General features: G+C 41.6%; 1 protein-coding gene across 9 annotated transcripts in view; it reads right to left on the reverse strand.

The window, feature by feature from the left end:
- Positions 1–20,061, reverse strand: part of lilli (AF4/FMR2 family member lilliputian) — a 370,515-nt gene that overhangs the window by 89,431 nt on the left and 261,023 nt on the right. For all 9 annotated transcript variants that reach the window (XM_076368250.1, XM_076368249.1, XM_076368251.1 and 6 more), the window contains 2 exons: positions 9,396–9,491; positions 6,484–6,520 (listed from right to left, as the gene is read on the reverse strand). In XM_076368250.1, the coding sequence (XP_076224365.1) occupies positions 6,484–6,520; positions 9,396–9,491 (133 nt within the window). The remainder of the gene's footprint in view (positions 1–6,483; positions 6,521–9,395; positions 9,492–20,061) is intronic.

Consider the following 20,061-nt stretch of genomic DNA (forward strand, 5'->3'; position numbering starts at 1 on the left):
TTCAACGAGAAGTACTTAAACGAGCTTACCGCGCCGGGTTTAAATAAACATAGCCTAATAACCATAATTTTATCATTCCTCGACTGCGAGTGTCGACTGGTCGAACGCTGTTCACGACACTGTTAGAGAATTCGATCGTTTCCGCCTTATCTTACGAGTAACACGAATCTTCTCGTCAACAACTCAATCTCACACTTCCGAGCTGCAGTATCTTGCCTGTGCCCGTTCTTTATCGTTACATGATCCCGTTTCTACGTGACCCTTAACCCGTGATAGGGCAGTACTCCAAGGCAAATAAAAATTGAAATGTGGAAAATATGTGGTTTGTCTTAACCCTTTGCATTCGAGAGACAAATATCTACTAATTACCGCATCATTATGAAACTACAGAACTTCATCACGATTATTTGTTTAAAATATATTAACAATAAGATACTGTATTCTACGTCTAATGATGTAAGTCAATCTCAAAATCAGTTTCCTTAAAATTAGCAATGTATTAGGTTACATAAGATTCCTCCTCGTTAATTCCAGAACAATTCCAATACTACCATCAATAATTCAACAGAAAATAACAAATATTGACAAGGAAAGACTGCCGAGTGCAAAGGGTTAAACGGTGGCTTACTCCAGTAAACACGATTACTTGCAAGGGGTTAAACGCCGAGCGGCCGCGGCCCGCAGCGCGCGCGAAGTTCAAATTTGCTCAGCGAGTCGTTCGGCCGCGGGCCGGTTACAGGGGTCGCGACGCCGATAATGGCCGTCGCAAAGTGGCCGGCGCATATTGGAGCGTGGCCGACGCCGGGGGCGGCGCGAGGACCGCCGCGGATGGTTAATTCATGAAACAGTATCCCGCGACTCGGCCGGGAACGCTCGAATATCAATGAATCCACAGGTTTTCCGCGGGGCCCGGTGTCCGCTCGAGGAATCGCGATGGGTAAAAAGGGAACGCGAAAAGAGTCGACCGATGGCTAAACAAATATTTGTATTTTCGTGAAAAAACACCGGCAGGGGGAAAAAAACTCGGCCAGTGGACAGATAAATCCGCTGCGGTTTCGTTTATATTCGCGGCGCGGACTGTTAAACGTTACACCGGATTTCACGGCGAGTCCAGATGTCAGCGTTGCGATCTTCGTCGATGAGTAACGTTCCGAAGGGCGGGATTTTGTGTTTGCGCGTGGAATATCGATACGGATTCGTGTCACGTGTGTTGTATGGTTGAATGTCGTTTAGTGGATCGATTGGTGGATTTGTAGATTGATCTAGTAGTGGAATTATCGAGTAATTAATAGGACTATTGGATAGGTCAAAGTGATCTGCTTTGAACTTTGTATTTTGCGAGCGTTTGAATTGTGAAGTTTCGCGAGAGATTTTTGATTATATTTGTGTTTGTATAGATACGGGAGACTTCGAATTTTGAGGAACGTATTGTTCTAAGTTTCGTAAACGATTTGGAATGTTACTCTAATTCGGCAGTTTAGAGTTAATGGGATTCATAGGTGATTCTTATGAAGATTGTAATGACAGATTTCTTTCATTATTTGGGTATTCATTGTAATATTCAAGTGAAACTATACATTATAAAAATTACTTTGAATATTCAATGTTTCTGACATATCAACAGTTGCAAAATAAGGAAACTAAAACTGATTAGTTACAGTGATTCTAACATTAAACAAGTTACAATTTCTAAAGCTTCCAAATAATTCCAATCATCAGTAAAATTGTCCTAAAAATTGTACAAAATTACAAACAAAACAAAACTCCAATCTTCGCCACTATTTTGTAATTCAAAACTCATCTTCCAGCTTGCAAGACATTACAAAACTACACAGACTTTCCGAGTCCAAATCTACAAGCTTGTCCGACTACTGAAGAATATTCTACTCAATCCTCATGGATCATGTCGCTGTAACACACCTCCTCGTTGCAAAATCGAAGCTGTCAGACGTTTCTAAATGAGAAGACTTATCGAATCAACCGGTACTTGTTTGTCTGACTGATACAGGATATTCTACTTACTACGCAAGTTCTACTTCGATAAATCAATCAAAGATGTCTACGGGCACTGCCATCCGTAAGTATTACGACACGCGATCCCTCTAACGAAAACGTACAGTCTCACATGAATCACGGACTGCGCGCCATTTTTATTGCCTCGTATTCGCAACAATAATTTCGGACATTCAAGTTCACAATAATTAGAAAAAGCCGATTGCCTCGAGAATTCGATGAATCGATATAGCAAACTAAAATATCAATCCATCGAAATCTCAATAAATACATTTCTAAATAAATATTCATATCTGGAAGACTAACTCGCGAACAAATGATTTAATTCATTGAACAGTAGGAGAGCAGAGCAGTTTCCTTTTTTTCTATTAATTAAGCAACTGATATGTAATTTAGCTTTATATGTTGAAGGTTTCGCACGTTTCGCACGTTTTGTGTCAAGTTTTGTTAGAAAATGATGCAACAATGACGGAAAGATTGAGCAGGTTTTTTAATGGCATTCCTGTTAAGATAAGGAAATTACATGGGCCTACAGGTTAAAATTGCTTAAATCAAAAGAGGAGATTCCACTGTTGCAAAGACTATAATACGTATTAATGCGAACGTACATCAAGATAATACAACGCACTCCTCGAGGAAGGATCGCGACTGATTTTAACTGCCTCCGCGCGGATATCGTTTATGCAAAGTTAATCCGCGAGTTATTAACGGTCGTTCTAGTTTTAAATCCTCCTAATATATCAGTGCTCCCGGCTTCGGGGAAACTCTGTCGCTACACGCGAAACGCTCGATGAATTTCAATTATCAATACTGTATTAACGCGACGCGAGTGCTTCATGGAAACATTTATTCTATTCTACAAACTTTTCATCTGATATAATTCTACTCGGGAAAGTAGTAAAGATTGCTAGTGGAACAAATCAGTTGTGTGCGAATGGATGTATCTGAGTGTGTGAATAGATATATCGATGAGTGATGTCTGTAATAGATGAATGACTGTGAGCGCGTTTTGAATGAATGTTCAGAGCATTGGAATATTCTACATTATATTGATTTTCTCTATATATTAATATATTGTTTCCTAATTCTCTTTTCACTGAAGATCCACATTTTCAATATCTATAATAATAGTAGCCCCACTATAAACTTGGGGGCTCGTCCGAGATTAATATTGATTTTCTCTATATGTTAATAATGTTCGTTTTTTATGAATCTAGAATATTCCAAATATATGAGTTACGTGGTAATGAAAGAATGTGAAATGTGAGTGAGAAGAGCATCTGAGTATATAGTGCGTTGTTCGAGTTAGTGTTTTATTGTGAGCTGTCAAGAAATAATTATACTGTTTCTAATAAAATTCTCTTTCTCCTACAGTAGTAAAAGCGATAGAAAAACTAGCAGTAAACCTGTTACTATAGCAATAAAAGTAGCAGTAAAGGTGCAAGAACTCGACAAAATCGACGAATCAATGAAGCGTTCCGTATAAACTCGTAACCGTTCGGAAGCCAGAATTAATCACTCCGTCCCGACGTCCCTGAAAAACGTTCACCACTCGCAGCCCCGGGAAGTCTCGTCGAGAAGCAACGCGAAACAATAGAAACAAACGCGCATTAAATACTTCCCCGAAATCACGCGAGCCCCGTTCGAATCGGAGTGCCATTACGGTCCAATCAACGGGCGCGCCGCGAGATACACGCTCGTTTCGCCGTTCGTTGGGCGATTTCATCGCGAGCCGAAATATTCTATTTTTCGGGCGTTCAAGGTCGTCGAAATAATGACGAGCAACCGAGTCCGGCGAGCGGAACAACGATGAACAGCGGGAAAGGAGTAGAAATAATGAATCGGCCGGTACAATGGACAATTTTTCGCGCCGAGCGGAACGCCGCCAGCTGTAACTCGTTTTTTCCCCCGGGGTAGTCGAACCGCCGGCGAAATACAAATTACTCGGGACGCGGGGTTTAATGGCAAAGGTCAGCGACTGTGAAACGCGAGGAATCGACGTTCATGGTTCTACCCGGTTTTCCTGGGCCGAAGCAGATGGTTTTTTTTTGACACATTGTTGACTAGTTCTTAGGAGAATTGGGATGGCAGTTCTCAGGAGATCGACTTATATCGAAGTTAATATTTCATATGTTTGAAGTGGATCATTGGGATATATATCTGTGTAGCTGTATCAATCAAAATTTTAGATGAATCAAATCAATCAAGATTTGTCGAATTAATCAAAATTTTCTGAATTAGATTAATCAAAATTGAATTAATCAAACTAACACTAGAACTACCGAGCATTTAATACGATTAATATGCAATTCATAAAAATTGTAACAGTAGATTATTTTCAGTTTCTTCAGACATTCGTTATAGTACTGAAATGAAGCTATTTATTTTCGAAATCATTTCGAATATTCAATGCTTCGAAGATATCGATAATTGCTAAACAAAAAAATCGAAACCAGTCATTTTGACCTGTACGTAGTTCTAGTGTTAAGTACTGTGGTAATTTGGAAAGTATATGAAAACGAGATCTCTCGTTACGCGATCTGCTAAAATGGCGTCTAAAGTCGCATCAACTCATGTTTGGGGATATATTTAATAGAATATAATTACAACAGAGAATAGTTTTCCTTAACACCTTAACATTAGAGCTACTAAATGGATCAAAATGGCGAATTCCTGATTTCTTCTGTTACAATTGCTGTAGAAGTATAGGTACTTTTAAACCTATCAAGCAGTGAAACTAACTTTTTGATATTCCTATAGAAGTTCCAAGTATTTCTCTATGTAAAATCATGAACAGACGGTGGATTGTGAACAGGAGAGCGTGGATCAGCGATTAAAATGATCTCGTGGACACAGTGAAACGAGGGAAAAGGGAGAACGTATAGAACAAAGTGGAAATTGGCCCGAAATATCCGTTTCCGACGTACGTCGTCGCTAAACAGCGCGCGGAGAATAATAAACTCGGTACGCGGCGCAATAAAATCTCTAGTTCTGCGCAAGTTCACTGTGTAATGGACTATAAATGTTAACTAGGCCCCCCGTTACGTAGAGCGCACACTTTTGTTCCGTTAAACATGGTAAGTAGCTTTCTTGGAAAGAGATACCTTACAATTCACCCTTCTGCCGCGGAGTTCTCGGGTTTATTGTTAACGGGCCTGCGCGCGTAATGGCGGCAGAATTATTAGGAGTATTTAATGAGATCGCGCGATTGTTAGCCCCGGCGGGATCTACTCGGGGGAACTTAAAAAAGTATTTCTTTCCGCAGTATCCGGTGCGAACATCTTGTAACATTGTAACTTCTGTTACTGAGATCTCGAATCTGTCGACTAACCTTGCGTGTATGATAATTGAGAATTATTGAAAATATATTCTCCGCAGTCAACACTATTACCGTTTCATTCGTTAACGAATGCCACGCGATTTCAAAGAGCGAAGTACATAAAATGGAAAAAATGTAATATTATATCATTATATATTGCATTAGCGTTATTTATACTGTACAAATGTTTTCAAGCAATCGTTCCATTAACATTAAAACCGAGCAGAGAAATTGACCTTTTGAAATCTCTGTAGAAACACCAAGAGATCCATCGAGGCTTCAGTCGATTTACAGTTCAGTTTGATCGGTAAATCAAATTCTTCAATAGTTTCTCAGAGAAACATCTGTTACCTTTTCAATAATTACACAAAGACATCAGGAATCATTTTGGCTCGTCTGGTAGCTTTAATGTTAATTGAACTACAGTAATTCGATTTGGTTCACCGGTGACCTGTGCATTCAACCTGTTAACCTTTTGCACTCGAAAGTTTTCCATTAGAAACATCCAACATTCTCCGAGATATAGACGCTACAGTTCGAAACTAATTCAACGATAATTCAACAAAGTTATTTTATTTAAATATTTCACATAGCAATACAAAGTTTAATTCAAAATACTAAATATTCATTTTCGCTGTATCGAATCAAGTGGCGAGGGTCACCTCTCGAGTGCAAAGGGTTAATATTTACGACACCACACGCAATACGAGAATTTCCAAGTTAAACGAAACTCAGAGATCAATGAAGCGCGAAGGCGAGTAGAAATGACGAGTGCGCTCGTAATCCCCGGCGAACGGGTCAAATGTCCGATCGAACGAGATTTTTCGAACAATAAAGCTGTCAAGCAGGCAATCAAGTTATTTTTCTCCGGCTCGACGCGCGCGTCCGATTCTTGTGGGAGCGGAGCGCGTCCGATAGCCGAACGCCGGTTCGTTAGAAGACGTAGCAGGAAAGTTGGTAATATTAACAAGCACGTTACCGTCAGCCCATAATGGGATAGCTTTCCGATGCGTCCCGGAGGCGAGAGTTACGTTCGAGCTGAAACGGGTAACGGGATTCCCCGACTTTGATCGCGCCATCGAGCATTTCCACTCGACAAGGGATTACCGTGACAGAAAGACAGAATGCAAGCGTGGAAAACGTTTACTTACGAGGCTTCGTGGGCTCCGGCGGCGGTACCTCGGTCAACTGCGAACAGAAACGAATTTATTCAAATTAAAAGTCATTCAGCCGTTCCGGCGACCCCATTCATTCGAGCATTCCCGGATTTTTCCATAGAATTTTGATGGATCTATCGGAACTCGAACTCTGAATCGACTTGGCGAGAGTTACGCTATTTTCAGTCTTAAATGTTCTAAGTTGATTTGAATGGAAGATTCAGATTATTAAACCTTTGCACTCGGAAGTTTCTGCCTGGAAATAGTCAACATTTTCCAACGAGATATTTCATAGATAAATTAAGCTACGAAGTTATAGTATTAAAGTACTGAATATTCACTTCATAATTTTGCAGTGTCAAATCGAATGGTCACCTCTCGAGTGCAAAGGGTGAAAGTTCAATAACTTATTCTAGATTTATTGAAATTACAGAATCAACACGTCGTAAGAATTACTCTAAATTTTAACTTAAGCCTAATTTATCAATCTCAAGGATTCAAATTATCAGAGTTCAATAACTTATTTTAAACTTATTGAAATTACAGAATCAACTCGTCTTAAGAATTACTGTTCTAAATTTTAACCGTTTAAACCTAATTTATCAAAATCAAAGATCCAAATCATCAGAGTTCAACACCTGATTCCACTTCTTCCCACTTCTCCCTTTAATTCCAATTTCCCCAAATCGAAGGCTAATCCTTAACTCCTTGCAACTTTGCTCACTACAGACAATTATATCATACTACCCCAACAATCCCACCGAATCTATCAAAATGCTTCAATGCCCTAACTCATTCTAATCGCTCGAATCACTCTCACAATTTCCTCCATCAATCTCATTAGATCCAAAACCATCATCTCGTCCCAACTCGATTCGTTTCCCCAGTTTCACACCATTCCAACGTCGAAAAAACGTTTAACCCTTTGAACTCCATAGCCTCCAATATCGCACCAATATCAAATATTCTACCAAATCAAAGAAACTACCCTAAAATTATTAAATTCCCCACACATCCAAATTTAATACTGAGAAGAAAAATAAAAGATCGAAGGAATGTTACAGCATTCGTAATGTCCACTAGGGATACCATAAAAATTAGCGATAAATTCCAAAACCATCCGGAGTGCTAAGGGTTAAACGGCCGCGACGACTCTCCGAAGCGCGCGGAATTCTTCCGTTTCCGGCGATAAAAATTCCTGCGCCCCGCCTAATTGTCAAACGCGGCTTAAATATGCCGCATCCAGATATTGCGTTTCGCGCGGTTCGCCAAAGAGAAATTTCGCGTGTCGCGAGTGAAATTCCGCGGGAAAGAAAGCCGGCCGAGCCGAAATTAATCCGCCGATATCACGGGCGCGCGGTGTTTTTCCTTTTATCCGGCGACGGCGACGAGCTCGCCCACTTCTTCGGCCCTTTCTTCCCGCCGCCGCGCGGCTTTCGAGACCACGAAACTCTTGACACGGCGCCAAGTGGCACGAAAACCAGCTTGCCTCTTCGGCCCGAAACGGAACGCCTTCCGGCGTCGATCGATCGAACGCATAGTAGCTTCGCGAGTATTTAGCGACTCGAACGGCCCACCGAAATCACTCGATTTAACGGTGCTCCGGTTTCGTGCGGTAAGGTGTTGATTTTCGGGAGATCGTTACGTTTCTCAGCGCTGAAACCGGCGAATCGACTTTTGGGAATTCTGTGGACACTGCGAGAGGATCTATTGAGATGATGTTTAGTGATTTAGAATTCAGTTTGCGTATGGAGCACTTTATCTGATAATCTCTCGGATTATCTGTTATCGGTAATCGTAAAAAGGAATGGCTGATTTTAAGCTAGTTCTGTTAGACTGTTGATTATTTTCGTGCTTTGATCTTAGATGAGAATATTTGTGATTATACTCGTGAAAGGTTTTATATTATTAACACTAGATTTACGGAACCCGTCAATTTGACGGATATTGAGGTTTTTAAAGATTATTCAGTAATAGTTTCAGTCGATTTTGATTCGTGCAATTAGGCGAATATTGCAATGCTTTGGTATTGAAGCTACAATTTTCTCGATTTATATAGACGAACGCGCAGTTTTCTAAGGACAATAGAATAAAGTGTAGAATGAACGTCCGTAAATCTTGTGTTAATAACGGTGTTAGTCATGATTGTATTAGCAAAAAATGTTAGTGTAATGCTTACGAGTTACTGTATTTTTAGTGTTACAGTTTCGACAAGTGACATTTAACTCGTTCTTTCGCGTTCTTTCAGCCACTGGAGATTTTCAAAACGCAGTCACACTATTTTCCAAACATCCCAGCGCCGGTCGTCGCAATACGACCTTCGCCCTCACGCACGCACGACAAACCATTCGGCCTACATTACTTCAATCTACGCTAAATATTCTAGATACTACGTATTGCATTCTGGTACTGAAACTCTTCCCCCGATATCGCTCCATCGAGACTAACTATCACGGAATCAATGATCCAGCCGCTCAGTGGATCCACTAACCACCGGTAGATAGTACAACAGCCGAGCAATCGGCGAAAGCCATCAGTACCGCAACGAAAAACGCTCGGGCCGAGCCGACCCGAGGCGGGCGTCTCTTGACGACGTGCCAAGTGGCACGGAACACGATCGATACGCGATTCGAAACGTTTCCACGATCGATATCCGTCCTACGATTCGATTCGTTTCGCACCTCGACACCGACCGTTCGTATTTCGCATCCATTCTAACGTCCGATGTGATATAACGTCTCAATCTTCCCGGCGGAACTCGGAATGGCGAGACCGGGCAGGATCGGTTGCTACTTTCCTAAGTTATTCCCATACCGGCGACCGATATCCGTATTCCGCGGAGCACCGTGAATAAACAACTAGTTTCCTTCTGCTCCTTTCTTTCTTTCTTTCGCTCTTTGACTTACCTTCACCAGCACGGGATTGAACATGAACTTTGTCTCGAGCTCCTTCCTCGGCGTCTGGGCGATGGCCGTCAGAGGCGTGGGCGGCACTGTCATTTCCTGGAACAAGCGACAGAACGATTAAGATCTGGTTCGGGGAGAATTTATTTATTAACTTTGGAGTTTAGCGAGGAATTTTTTGGGAAGCGATAGGATGATTGAGACTTATTTTTGTTGCCATTTATTAACTTCGGAGTTTAGTGAGAAATTGTATGAAACAGCAGCGATCGCATGATTAAGATTTGTGTCTGCTATTTACTTATTTTTGTGGAATTCAGTGAGAAATTTCCGGAAACACGACCGCGCGATTCAGATTTATTTGTTGGCTTTGGAGTTTACTGAGAACTGCATCGCATTTTATCGACAGAAAGATACGGGTTAATTAGTTTCCGCAGTTCTGAACAACCGGAATCGAAGTTGATATACCGAATAACAATGATGACTTTACTTCGGTTCTTCGTAATTGTTTCAAGCATCGAAATCTATGTTACAACTGTTTCCAACCCCAAGTCGCGCGTAACCTTATTGATATTAGTATAACCTTATTGATAACAGTAAATCAGCATCCTAAATGAGGCGAGAATCGTCCAATCAAACGCACATTCCTCGGCCCAGCAATGAACGATCTCCCAACAGTACTTTTGCGTAAGACCGTCGCATCTGGGCCACGATTACGTCAATGGCTGGCCAGAGAGGGCGACGAATTCCGCGTATCGTCACCCACTCGTAGCAGGGCGGCTCGAGTAGCTCGCCCGTTAACACTACCGTACCCGTCAGAATAACGGACTCTAGTTTCATTTCGCAATTATCGCAATTATTGGTACTTGAACACCAGATCTGAGGAATAAACCGATTACACTACTGACTTCTATAAACTTCGAATAGTTCAATCATTTGGACAAATTTTGATTAACACTAGAACTACCGCACTCGTCAGAATAATGGACTCTAGTTTCATTTCACAATTATCGCAATTATTGGTACTTGAACACCAGATCTGCGGAATAAACCAATTACACTACTGACTTCTATAAACTTCGAATAATTCAATCATTTCGACAAATTTTGATTAACACTAGAGCTACCGCACCCGTCAGAATAATGGACTCTAGTTTCATTTTGCTATTATTCGTATCTAAACACCAGATCTGCGGAATAAACCAATCACACTACTGACTTCTATAAACCTTACAACGAACGTCCGAAAGAAGATCGAAAGGGAAATGTTTCGTTAGAATTTTTCTACGGATAACACATCAACCCCGATAAATGCTCGGCGGTTCTAGCGTTAATGTCGGCCCGCCGGCCGTCCCCGCGAGCAGAGACGGACGGCCGGCAGGACGGACACATACCGGCGGACAGGACACGGTGGAAGTCGCAAACATGCGAACAATGCAGTCTGGTGCATCGGCATGGCGCACCGAACGAAACGCATTTCCACTAGTGAATCGTCGGGACCGATTCATTGACCCGTCGAGACATCCGTCGACGGGGAACAAAGAGCGCCAAGACAAAAGACTCTCGTCGGGAGTGCTTATATTCTTCCTCTACGATCACCGACAGGCCAGACCGTGTTTACCGGCGACCACCGCGACGAATTATACCAACGGGAAAATTCGACCGGTTCGACCACCCACGCGCGGTCCGATCGTGCCGCGGTTTTCGACGGTTTTTCCGAACGCTTGCCGCTATCGCCTCGTCGACGGAGACATTAATCGGTTAACCCCTTTGATTTCTTTCTCAACTGATCGATACGGCTAGTTTGTGATTAATAATTTAGAAAAAGAGAAAAATTCTAGGCATATGTCACGCCTATATTTCCTTTTAAGTATAATAATCGATTACAGAGGAATAATATTTATTTTGAATTCGAATGAACTGAGTAATACATGTATTTGTTGAATCAGATTGAAAATCTGATTAATTTCTGTAATTATTTCTGAATCTTCTGTCGCCTCTTCGATCATTGCAAAAGGAGGAAACCTCGGTAATTTCACTTGTTAAACTTGATTGATATATCAGTGATACAGTGAATTGATCGTTTCGAAGACGAAAAAAAATTTGTAACGCTTTGAACTTTTATTTATGCCAGAAGATTGATAACTGTGGAATTATTGTAACATTATTACTCTCAGAGGAATCGAACCAAATATAGAAAAATAGAGCAACACAGCAACAAAGAAGTAGAACAACAAAATAATAGAGAGATAGAAAACTCAATATTTATACATTCCCGTGTAACGAGTTCATTTTAAGGTTACCAAGCAAGTCGGCGAACGAAAGCGATCAGCGACTCGAAAGCAAACGATTCCCAGAAGGCGAAGATAGAGTCTTCGCGGCGGAGGGAACTCTCGCGGCCGGTACGTGCGAGGTACACCAATCAAACGGCACGAATTATTTGTCCGAAGGTTGACGGTTGCATCGATGAAATGTTTGTCCACGGTGTTGGGCAACCGCGCCGACTCGTTCATCGATGCCCGACCATCTTGGGCGTTTAAACGTTCACGGCTGGCGAGAACTGCCGCGGAGATAACGCACGTGCGTGGAGAAACGCGAGCTAAAAACGTGGCCGGAATGTGTCCGCGGCGGTGTCCACTGTGGGAAAAAGGGGATCGCATTGTCGCGACGCCGGGACACGCTCGCGGGAACGTTCGCGGCGAATGGAATGCGTGTAAAACGGTAATTTTCCTTCCCGAGAAACCTCGCGGCGAGACGGTGCGTGGAAATCGTAGGAAAACCACGCGGACAGTATCATCTGTCCGCGGATCCTTCGGAACCAGTTCGTTTCAGGTAAATTAACATTAGGTTTACGGAACGCGTCAAATTGACGCATATTGGATTTTAGAAATATTTTGTAAATGTTTACGCCGATTTTGATTGACGCGATCACACTCACGTGTACCCCAATTACCTATCAAATCTCCAGTTTTAACAATCTAAATACAGGAGCATTAATTTTTTTAGGAATAATAGAATGAAGTGTACAATAAATGCTCGTAAAACTAGTGTTAAGTAACTTTCTAAGTGGACCGTTGGGAATCGCTGTCACGTTAGAAATTAATATTTAAAAATTGAATTTTTAGAAATTCTATATAGTAAGTTAATAGTGTAACATAAGGATCGCTTGAAATTAACATGAATAATTGAAGGGGTAATGGAAGAGATAGTGTATAATATAATAAATGGAACTATAACGAATGTCCGAAGAAACCGAAAATTATCTATTGCTACAATTTTTATAGGGACTGCATACCAATCGTATTAAACGCTTGGTAGTTCTACTATTAATTTGATTAATTCAATTTTGATTAATCTAATTTAGAAAATTTTGATTAATTCGATAATTCGACAAATCTTGATTGATTTGATTAATCTAAAATTTTGATTGACACAGTTTCACTTGAATACTACAATGAATATCTGAATAAACCAAAAATTATCTATTGTTACAATCTTTATACGCATTGCATACCAATCGTATTAAACGCTTGGTAGTCCTAGTACTAAAAAGAAACTCGCAACTACACAAGAACTCCAAGTATCCATTCATCAAACCGCGAAACCGTCCAACGACTCCGAATCTTCGAATTCTCTTTCAATTCGGCCCGGCGAGCGGCGCGATCCGTTACCAGCGAAATTTCATCCGATTAGCGGTCGCGCGCCGCAGAAATCCGGCCGGTCGAGCGTCCGAGCGGGGAGAAAACACGGCCGGGCGGGATATTATATATTGTCCGCGAAAAAGAATAATGCGAGCGAACGCGCTCGTGCTCGCTCGCGCCGGCGGGGATCGTTCCACGATCATGCATAATGTAACGCGGCGCGTCGCGGATATAACGGTGAAACGGGAATGGCAGCGTTATCCTCCGAGCGGAAACGTACGGCGGAACATTGTTACGAGTCAGCGTTTCGATATTTTTCCGCTCCACATTTTTCCGGGGTGAACGAAAATTGCTCGCGGGTCCCCGGGGCGTCGCTCGTACGCGTCGCGCGCCTTCGGCCGCCCTCCCCTTCGCCGCGCCTCGCCACAGCCGCGACGCCGACAGCATGGCGGCCGGCCGATTTAAATTAATTAACGTCGTCGCGGTCCCGCTCCTTTATTTGTCTCTCTGGAAACTTTTTCATCGTGCCCGTCTCGTTGACACTTAATTGGGAACAGTGCGCGAGCCTGTGTGCGCCGTCGGCGAGGATACACACCTACACGCGCGCGCCGAACGAACGAACGGAACTTGCGACGGCCGTTTACCATTTCACCGTTTCCGTATTGTTCGGGCTCGCCCGTTGTTTCGAAATCTATCCCGCGAATCGACCGATTCATGCGAAGGGTGAACGTCTATGGTTATGAAGGCTCTGTTTGCCAGCGGAATTGAGGTTTTTCGATGATTTGTTTCGACCGTTTGCTGCCTTTATTGTCCCCTTTGTCGCGGCGTTTTGCGGGTTGCCCGATGATTTTTGGGGACCTTTGTTTCTACCGGGTTTCACTCTTTGATGGTGTTTCATTGGGGACGCTCGGTGCTCCTATCGTGCGCCGCTGACCACTTTCTGGGCAGATTTTTAACGGGGAAACGTGTGCGTCGGAATGGTACTTTGTTCCGAAGGTTCTTCGGAATGTTGTGATAGTGAGTTTGATGCGGAGAATCTGGTAACTGATGATCTCTGGCATGTAAGGAGTTACACGAAATACGAAACCTAGACAATTTTAATAAAAATATTCCTTAATCTTTGGCAGTTCATATGAAACAACCTGTATATTCCTGTACCGACTCTGAACAAATTAACCCTTAGCACTTCGGGTTGTTCTGTAATCTATCAGCAACTGCAACTAAAGCGTAAACATAAAGCGGTGGCAACGAATTGTGAAACTTGACAGGATCTCGCACGAAGAATTTTGTCTCCATTATATACAGATATGTACACTAATTTTGTGTATTAGTAATTTCGTACAAAGTGGTAGATTTCAACCCTTAGCACTCCGGGTTGTTTTGCAATCAGCATGAAATATGTTTACAAATTCAATTTCCAATCGTTCCGAGTTATTGAAGTTTAATTGTAGAGTGCGGAGTTTGTTTGCCGAACTAATACGAAGGCTGTTTAGCGGGTACTAAGTTGAGTCTTAAATCGATTCGCCAAAAGAATTCTGAAACTTTAAGACCACCCTCGCAGAAGCGCCAATATAATGGCGCTGTGCGAAGGGTGAGCCGACTTTCCCAAGACTTTCGCCGAGGCGGGGAAATGTCATCGGATGACCTGAGAGGTCCTCTGTTTTATGACACGGGCGACCCGCGTCTTCTTAAAGACTGGTAACTTAAAACTAACTGAAAACCCGTGACAAATCTTCCCGGGAGCCTGTTTATCCTACAAATTCATCGTCTACTTTAACAGGTGCGGAGCTGCTATTAAATCCAGTGTTTGCAGTAGCTTTACTAGATGGGGAGCTAATCCTTCATCATTCTTCACGCCTCTTAAAACTCTGCATAGAAACACTCAATTATACACCGATCTTGAGATACTACAAAGTACCACATATCAATCTCTGGTTTCAATAATTAAATTATTCTTAGTTTCCTATTTTAAACGTTGAATCTCAAAGTTGCTAATTCACGAGAAAACGAAATTTTCCGTCTACTGGAAATTTACTTCAAAGGAAACATTGATATCAATAAAATATTTCACTTTTCTCTATGTATGACAAACGACAATGATCTTATTTTCAATTTTCATTGATCTTAACATCTACTCTGATTCGACATGCGAGGGGTTGAAGCAATTGTCAGCAAAGGGTTAAATGTTCTACAAGCTCTATCTTTCGTTTATTCAACAAACAAATTTCGCATTTCGAATCGTAACGTCCACGTTAGTATAAACTATATCGTAACAATCCATATTTATCTGTCCCATCGGCAGTCACGCGTTGAGGATAGTAAACCCTCGAAATACAAACAGCGGATCGCGGGATGTAAATAGAAATGTAAATTGCAAGTAATCTCGTCATCGGATTATCATCCGCGAGCGAGCGAGGGGGAACGAAGCGACAGGCGAACGATAAATAAGAGGAGAAACATTCGTTGGGAGCAACGGAAAGGAAGAAAGTAATTCGCGGGACGAGGGCCGACGCTGCCGCGGCTAATCGCGACTTATTATTCCCGCTAGCTCGTGTGCAGCTTCGAGACGCGCGTGACCCGCGTGCGGAATCGCCGATTTGCATCCCAGCGGCGCGGCGACAGGCCCCGAACGAAAAAGGGACTCGGCGCGTTTGCCAAGAGGAGAGAATTCTCCGGGGGCTGAGTCACCCTCACGCGCGCGCCGCTTCGTGCGAACCAGTTACGGTTTATTCCCGCCGCGTTATGGAAATCGGAGGAATCGTCTAATGGGCTGCGATGATGATCGATGGGACGACGCAGCGATCAAGGGAGCAGGTGTCGGTTTCGTATGTGGTGATGTGGACTGGGATTCTTTGGGAGAGGGGTGGAGGTGGGGGTGGCTTGGAGATTTGAAGATTTGGGAATTTGAATGTTTGAAGGTTTGAAGGTTTGAAGGTTTGAAGACTTTAAGATTTGAAGATTTAGGAATTTGAAGGTTTGAAGATCTGAAGATTTGGGAATTTGAAAATTTAAAGGTTTGAAGGTTTGAAGCTTTGAACATTTGAAGATTTGGGAATTTGAAGGTTTGAAGATTTTGTGACTTGGAGATTTGAAGATTTGAAGATTTGAAGATTTGGGAATTTAAAGGTTTGAAAGTTTGAAGCTTTGAAGCTTTGAAGACTTGAAGATCTGAAGATTTGGGAATTTGAAAATTTAAAAGTTTGAAGGTTGGAAGCTTTGTAGCTTTGAAGATCTGAAGATTTGGGAATTTGAAGCTTTGAAGATTTGAAGATTTGAAAACTTGAAAATTGAAAGATTAGATGATAGAAAAATTTGAAGCTTGAAAGTGGTAAACTAATCATCGCAGGGTTGCTATTGTCGCAGCTTATGATAATTTTATCACGGATCGACAACGTCCCGTTCCCGATAACGTAACAATATCCGTTCCACGATAAGAATACGCTTGACACAACAATTTTCGAAAACCCCGTAAATCAGACGGCAAAGGTGAGACGACCTGTCCTCACGGCAGGCACTGAATTATTTATTCCTGGTACCTGGTGAAACAAAGGAGTTCGATGATCTATAGCGTGACTACGAACACCGTCTGGACACAGAAATCACGGATCTTAATCCTGGGCTAGTTGCGAGGGTTGCTTTTACGTCGCGACAGAGTATGAAATGGTCTCCTAGATCCCTCGATAAGATGTCAATGGCATGTATTTTCGCGGTTATATCGAAGATTGCGTTATATCTGTAGGTCCCTAACAATATGAAAGCCCCGAAGACATCAATTACAAACCCTTACACTGAAATTTACCTTGATCCATAAATATTTCCCTAATTCCCCCTACAAACACCGAAGAAACATTTCCTCTACAAACATACCCTAAAAATCACAGAAATCCCCAGTAACGACACTTTCAAAGCAATCATTAAAAGAGAAAAATTCAAAAAAGAAACCCTCGAAAGAACTCCAACATCCACGATAACCAAACTAATATCCAAACTTCAAACCCCAATTTCCTCGTTCCCTAAGAGCTGAGGAACACGCTAAAAGATTGCTGCATTCATTAACGAAGCCAATATCCAAAGCAAACATCAAAGCAATCTCCATCCCCTTACACCAAACCTTATCACTAGAACTACCGTACAAAATGACTGGTTTCGATGTTTTTGTTTAGCAATTACTGACATCTTCGAAGCATTGAATATTCGAAATGATTTTGAAAATAGTTTCACTAGAGTACTATAACGAATGTCTGAATAAACCGAAAATTATCTATTGTTACAATTTTTATAAGAATTGCATATTAATCGTAATGCTCGATATTCTAGTGTTAAAGAACGTCTGCATTCGCAATGACGCCTAATATTCACACCTAACCTCCTCGTTCCTCGTTTACACCTTACACTATGCGGAACCCCCTAAAAAATCCACGTATTCCCATCAGCGTCGCTTATTTCCCAGCGGATCGTCGAAGCGGAGTTTCCCCGATTTCCACGGAACTTTGATCCGTCGCGGTAATCCGGTGAATCATCGTCGCCGGCGACGAAAACGTTTTGCCAGCCGACACTCCGCTCGACTGCGCGGTGGCTCGAGGATCACGAAGGTAGTTTCCTGTAATTATGCGGAGCACGCGAGAAGGATCGGACACCCGTTACAGGATAGTCGGATGCTCGGGTGCACTGGCTCTTCGTGGAAGCTCGCGGCGTTACGTTTGCGGTCCGCGTGCCCCCCCCCTCCTCCTCCTCCTCAGTCCGCGCCGAGCGGCGTCTAACGTGTGCACTATCTAATGGACCTTGCAGAAAGAGCATCGCTTCCGCCAACGAGCATCGATGAAAATCGCGGTCGCCGCGAACGGTGCACCGATTCGCAATTAGATCGACCGATTTAGCCCGCGCTTCCACGTACACCGCTTCATCTCACGGAATCCCGGTCCCTCGGGCTTCCGCGAACACGCGGTTCACCGTTTTCGAGCGAATTAGCGGTTCCCGGAAGTGTTCCGGGAAGAACGCGATTAACGATTCGCAGATTTGATACAATTTTGATAGGGGAACGATGGGAGTATTGGTGTTCTTGCGACCTGTTGAATAATTAGTTTATTCTTTAGTTAACACTAGAACTACCGAGCATTCGATACGATTGAAATTCGCTATGAATACTGTAGTAATAGATTATTTTCGGTTTAACCGGACATTCGTTATAGTACTCAAGTGACACTGTATCGATGAAAATTTTAGATTAATCAAATCAATCAAGATTTGTCGAATTAATCGAATTAATCGAAATTTTCTAGATTAGATTAAACAAAATTGACGAATTAATCAAATTAACAGTAGAACTACCGAGCGTTTCATTCTGACTGGTACGGTAGTTATAGTGTTAATGATGTATTGGAAGTAACGGTGTTTTCGGTGGAGGATGGTTCGTAAATCAGATCTTTCTTTTCTAATTGGATCTTGCTGTTTTATTTCACTCAATTTACTATCCTCGACAGGATATTAGAGGAACAAAATATCTTCAGTTATTGAATCACATGTTTTACAATCCAATTACTTTGCTATAGGAAAGTACATATATTGAAAATTGAATATTCAAATATTCTAGAAATCTTCATTAAATATATTCAAATATTCATGAAACTATATTTCCTTCAACTCAATTTACTATCTTCTTCGATAGTATATTAAACGAAATATCCTCAAATCAGAAATAACATATTTCACAATCCAATTATATATTACATATATTTTCTTATTATATATATAATTGGATTGTAAAATGTTATTTCAGATTTGAGGATACTTCGTTTAATATACTATCGAAGATAGTAAATTGAGTTGAATAAAATATAGCTCCATAAATATTTGAATACGATATTTAACGAAGAATTCTAGAATACTTGAATATTCTTCAGAATAATAGAAATTTTGTTAAACTCGGGAATACTGTTTAGACAAATCTGATTCGAAACGAGGGGACACGGCGAGTAATCGTCGCAATTAAAGCCAAGCCGGCGTGTAAATAAGTTTCTTACGGTAAATGAAATTTACTCAGCGTGCAGGTACACAGACAGACGTACACCTATCGCGTTGGATGCTCCTCCAGGTTGCACCGAACGTCGATTGTGTGTTCGGAAAAGTTTCCTTCGAGAGTAGATCTTAAAAGTTTGTCGGACTTCGCCTCGAATCGCTTTTGCGTCGAGGAGCTTCCGCGGCCGCTGTGTTTTATTGGCAATTGGCAACGTCGGGTCGGTCAATATGTTGATGCGTATTAGGACGAGCGCGACGCGCGAATACTAAGCAGTCGGAGGAAAGCACCGGGATTTCAATTCTGACGAGATCGAACAATGCAACGTACAGTTAGCACTGGATTCACGGAATTCGTCAATTTGACGGATACTAAATTTTTTAACACTGAAACTCACTGAAAATCAGACTCGTCAAAATCAGATTCTTCAGTTCTTCATTTTGCAATGATTAAAAAGACAACAGACGTTTCTCTTAGGAATTATTAAAGAAATTGATTTAGTGATTACTGAATTGTAAATTAATTAAAGTCTCAATAGATGCACTCTTCTATAGAGGATTTTCCTAAAGTCAATTTAACCCTTTGAACTCTAGGCTCCAATATTGCACCAGTTATAATATTAAATATTTGAATGAATCAAAGACACTACCCTAAAATTATTAAATTTTCCACACATCGAAATTTTGTACTAAGTAGTTTTGTACTATAAAAATTAGTTGCAGTTGCTGATAGATTTCAAAGCAACCTGGAGCGTACTAATTTCTAGAAAACTAAATTAAAACTACATTGTGAATGATTTTCAGTGAGATCTGCACAGAGAACAACTCAAACATATAATTACATAATGTACTTTAAACAGATAATCAGTTCCAATAAAATTGAATATTTCAAGTGCTGTGATAATCAGCAAAGTTACATAGTTAATTGTCTTTATACATAAACGAGACTTCGTTACCAGACAATGTATTAAGTCGATTTTGTTTCATGCAATTATGCAAATGCACGATACTCTATTTTC

Source organism: Nomia melanderi, chromosome 6 (genome assembly GCF_051020985.1).
Source record: "Nomia melanderi isolate GNS246 chromosome 6, iyNomMela1, whole genome shotgun sequence".
Classification (NCBI taxonomy): Eukaryota; Metazoa; Arthropoda; class Insecta; order Hymenoptera; family Halictidae; genus Nomia; species Nomia melanderi.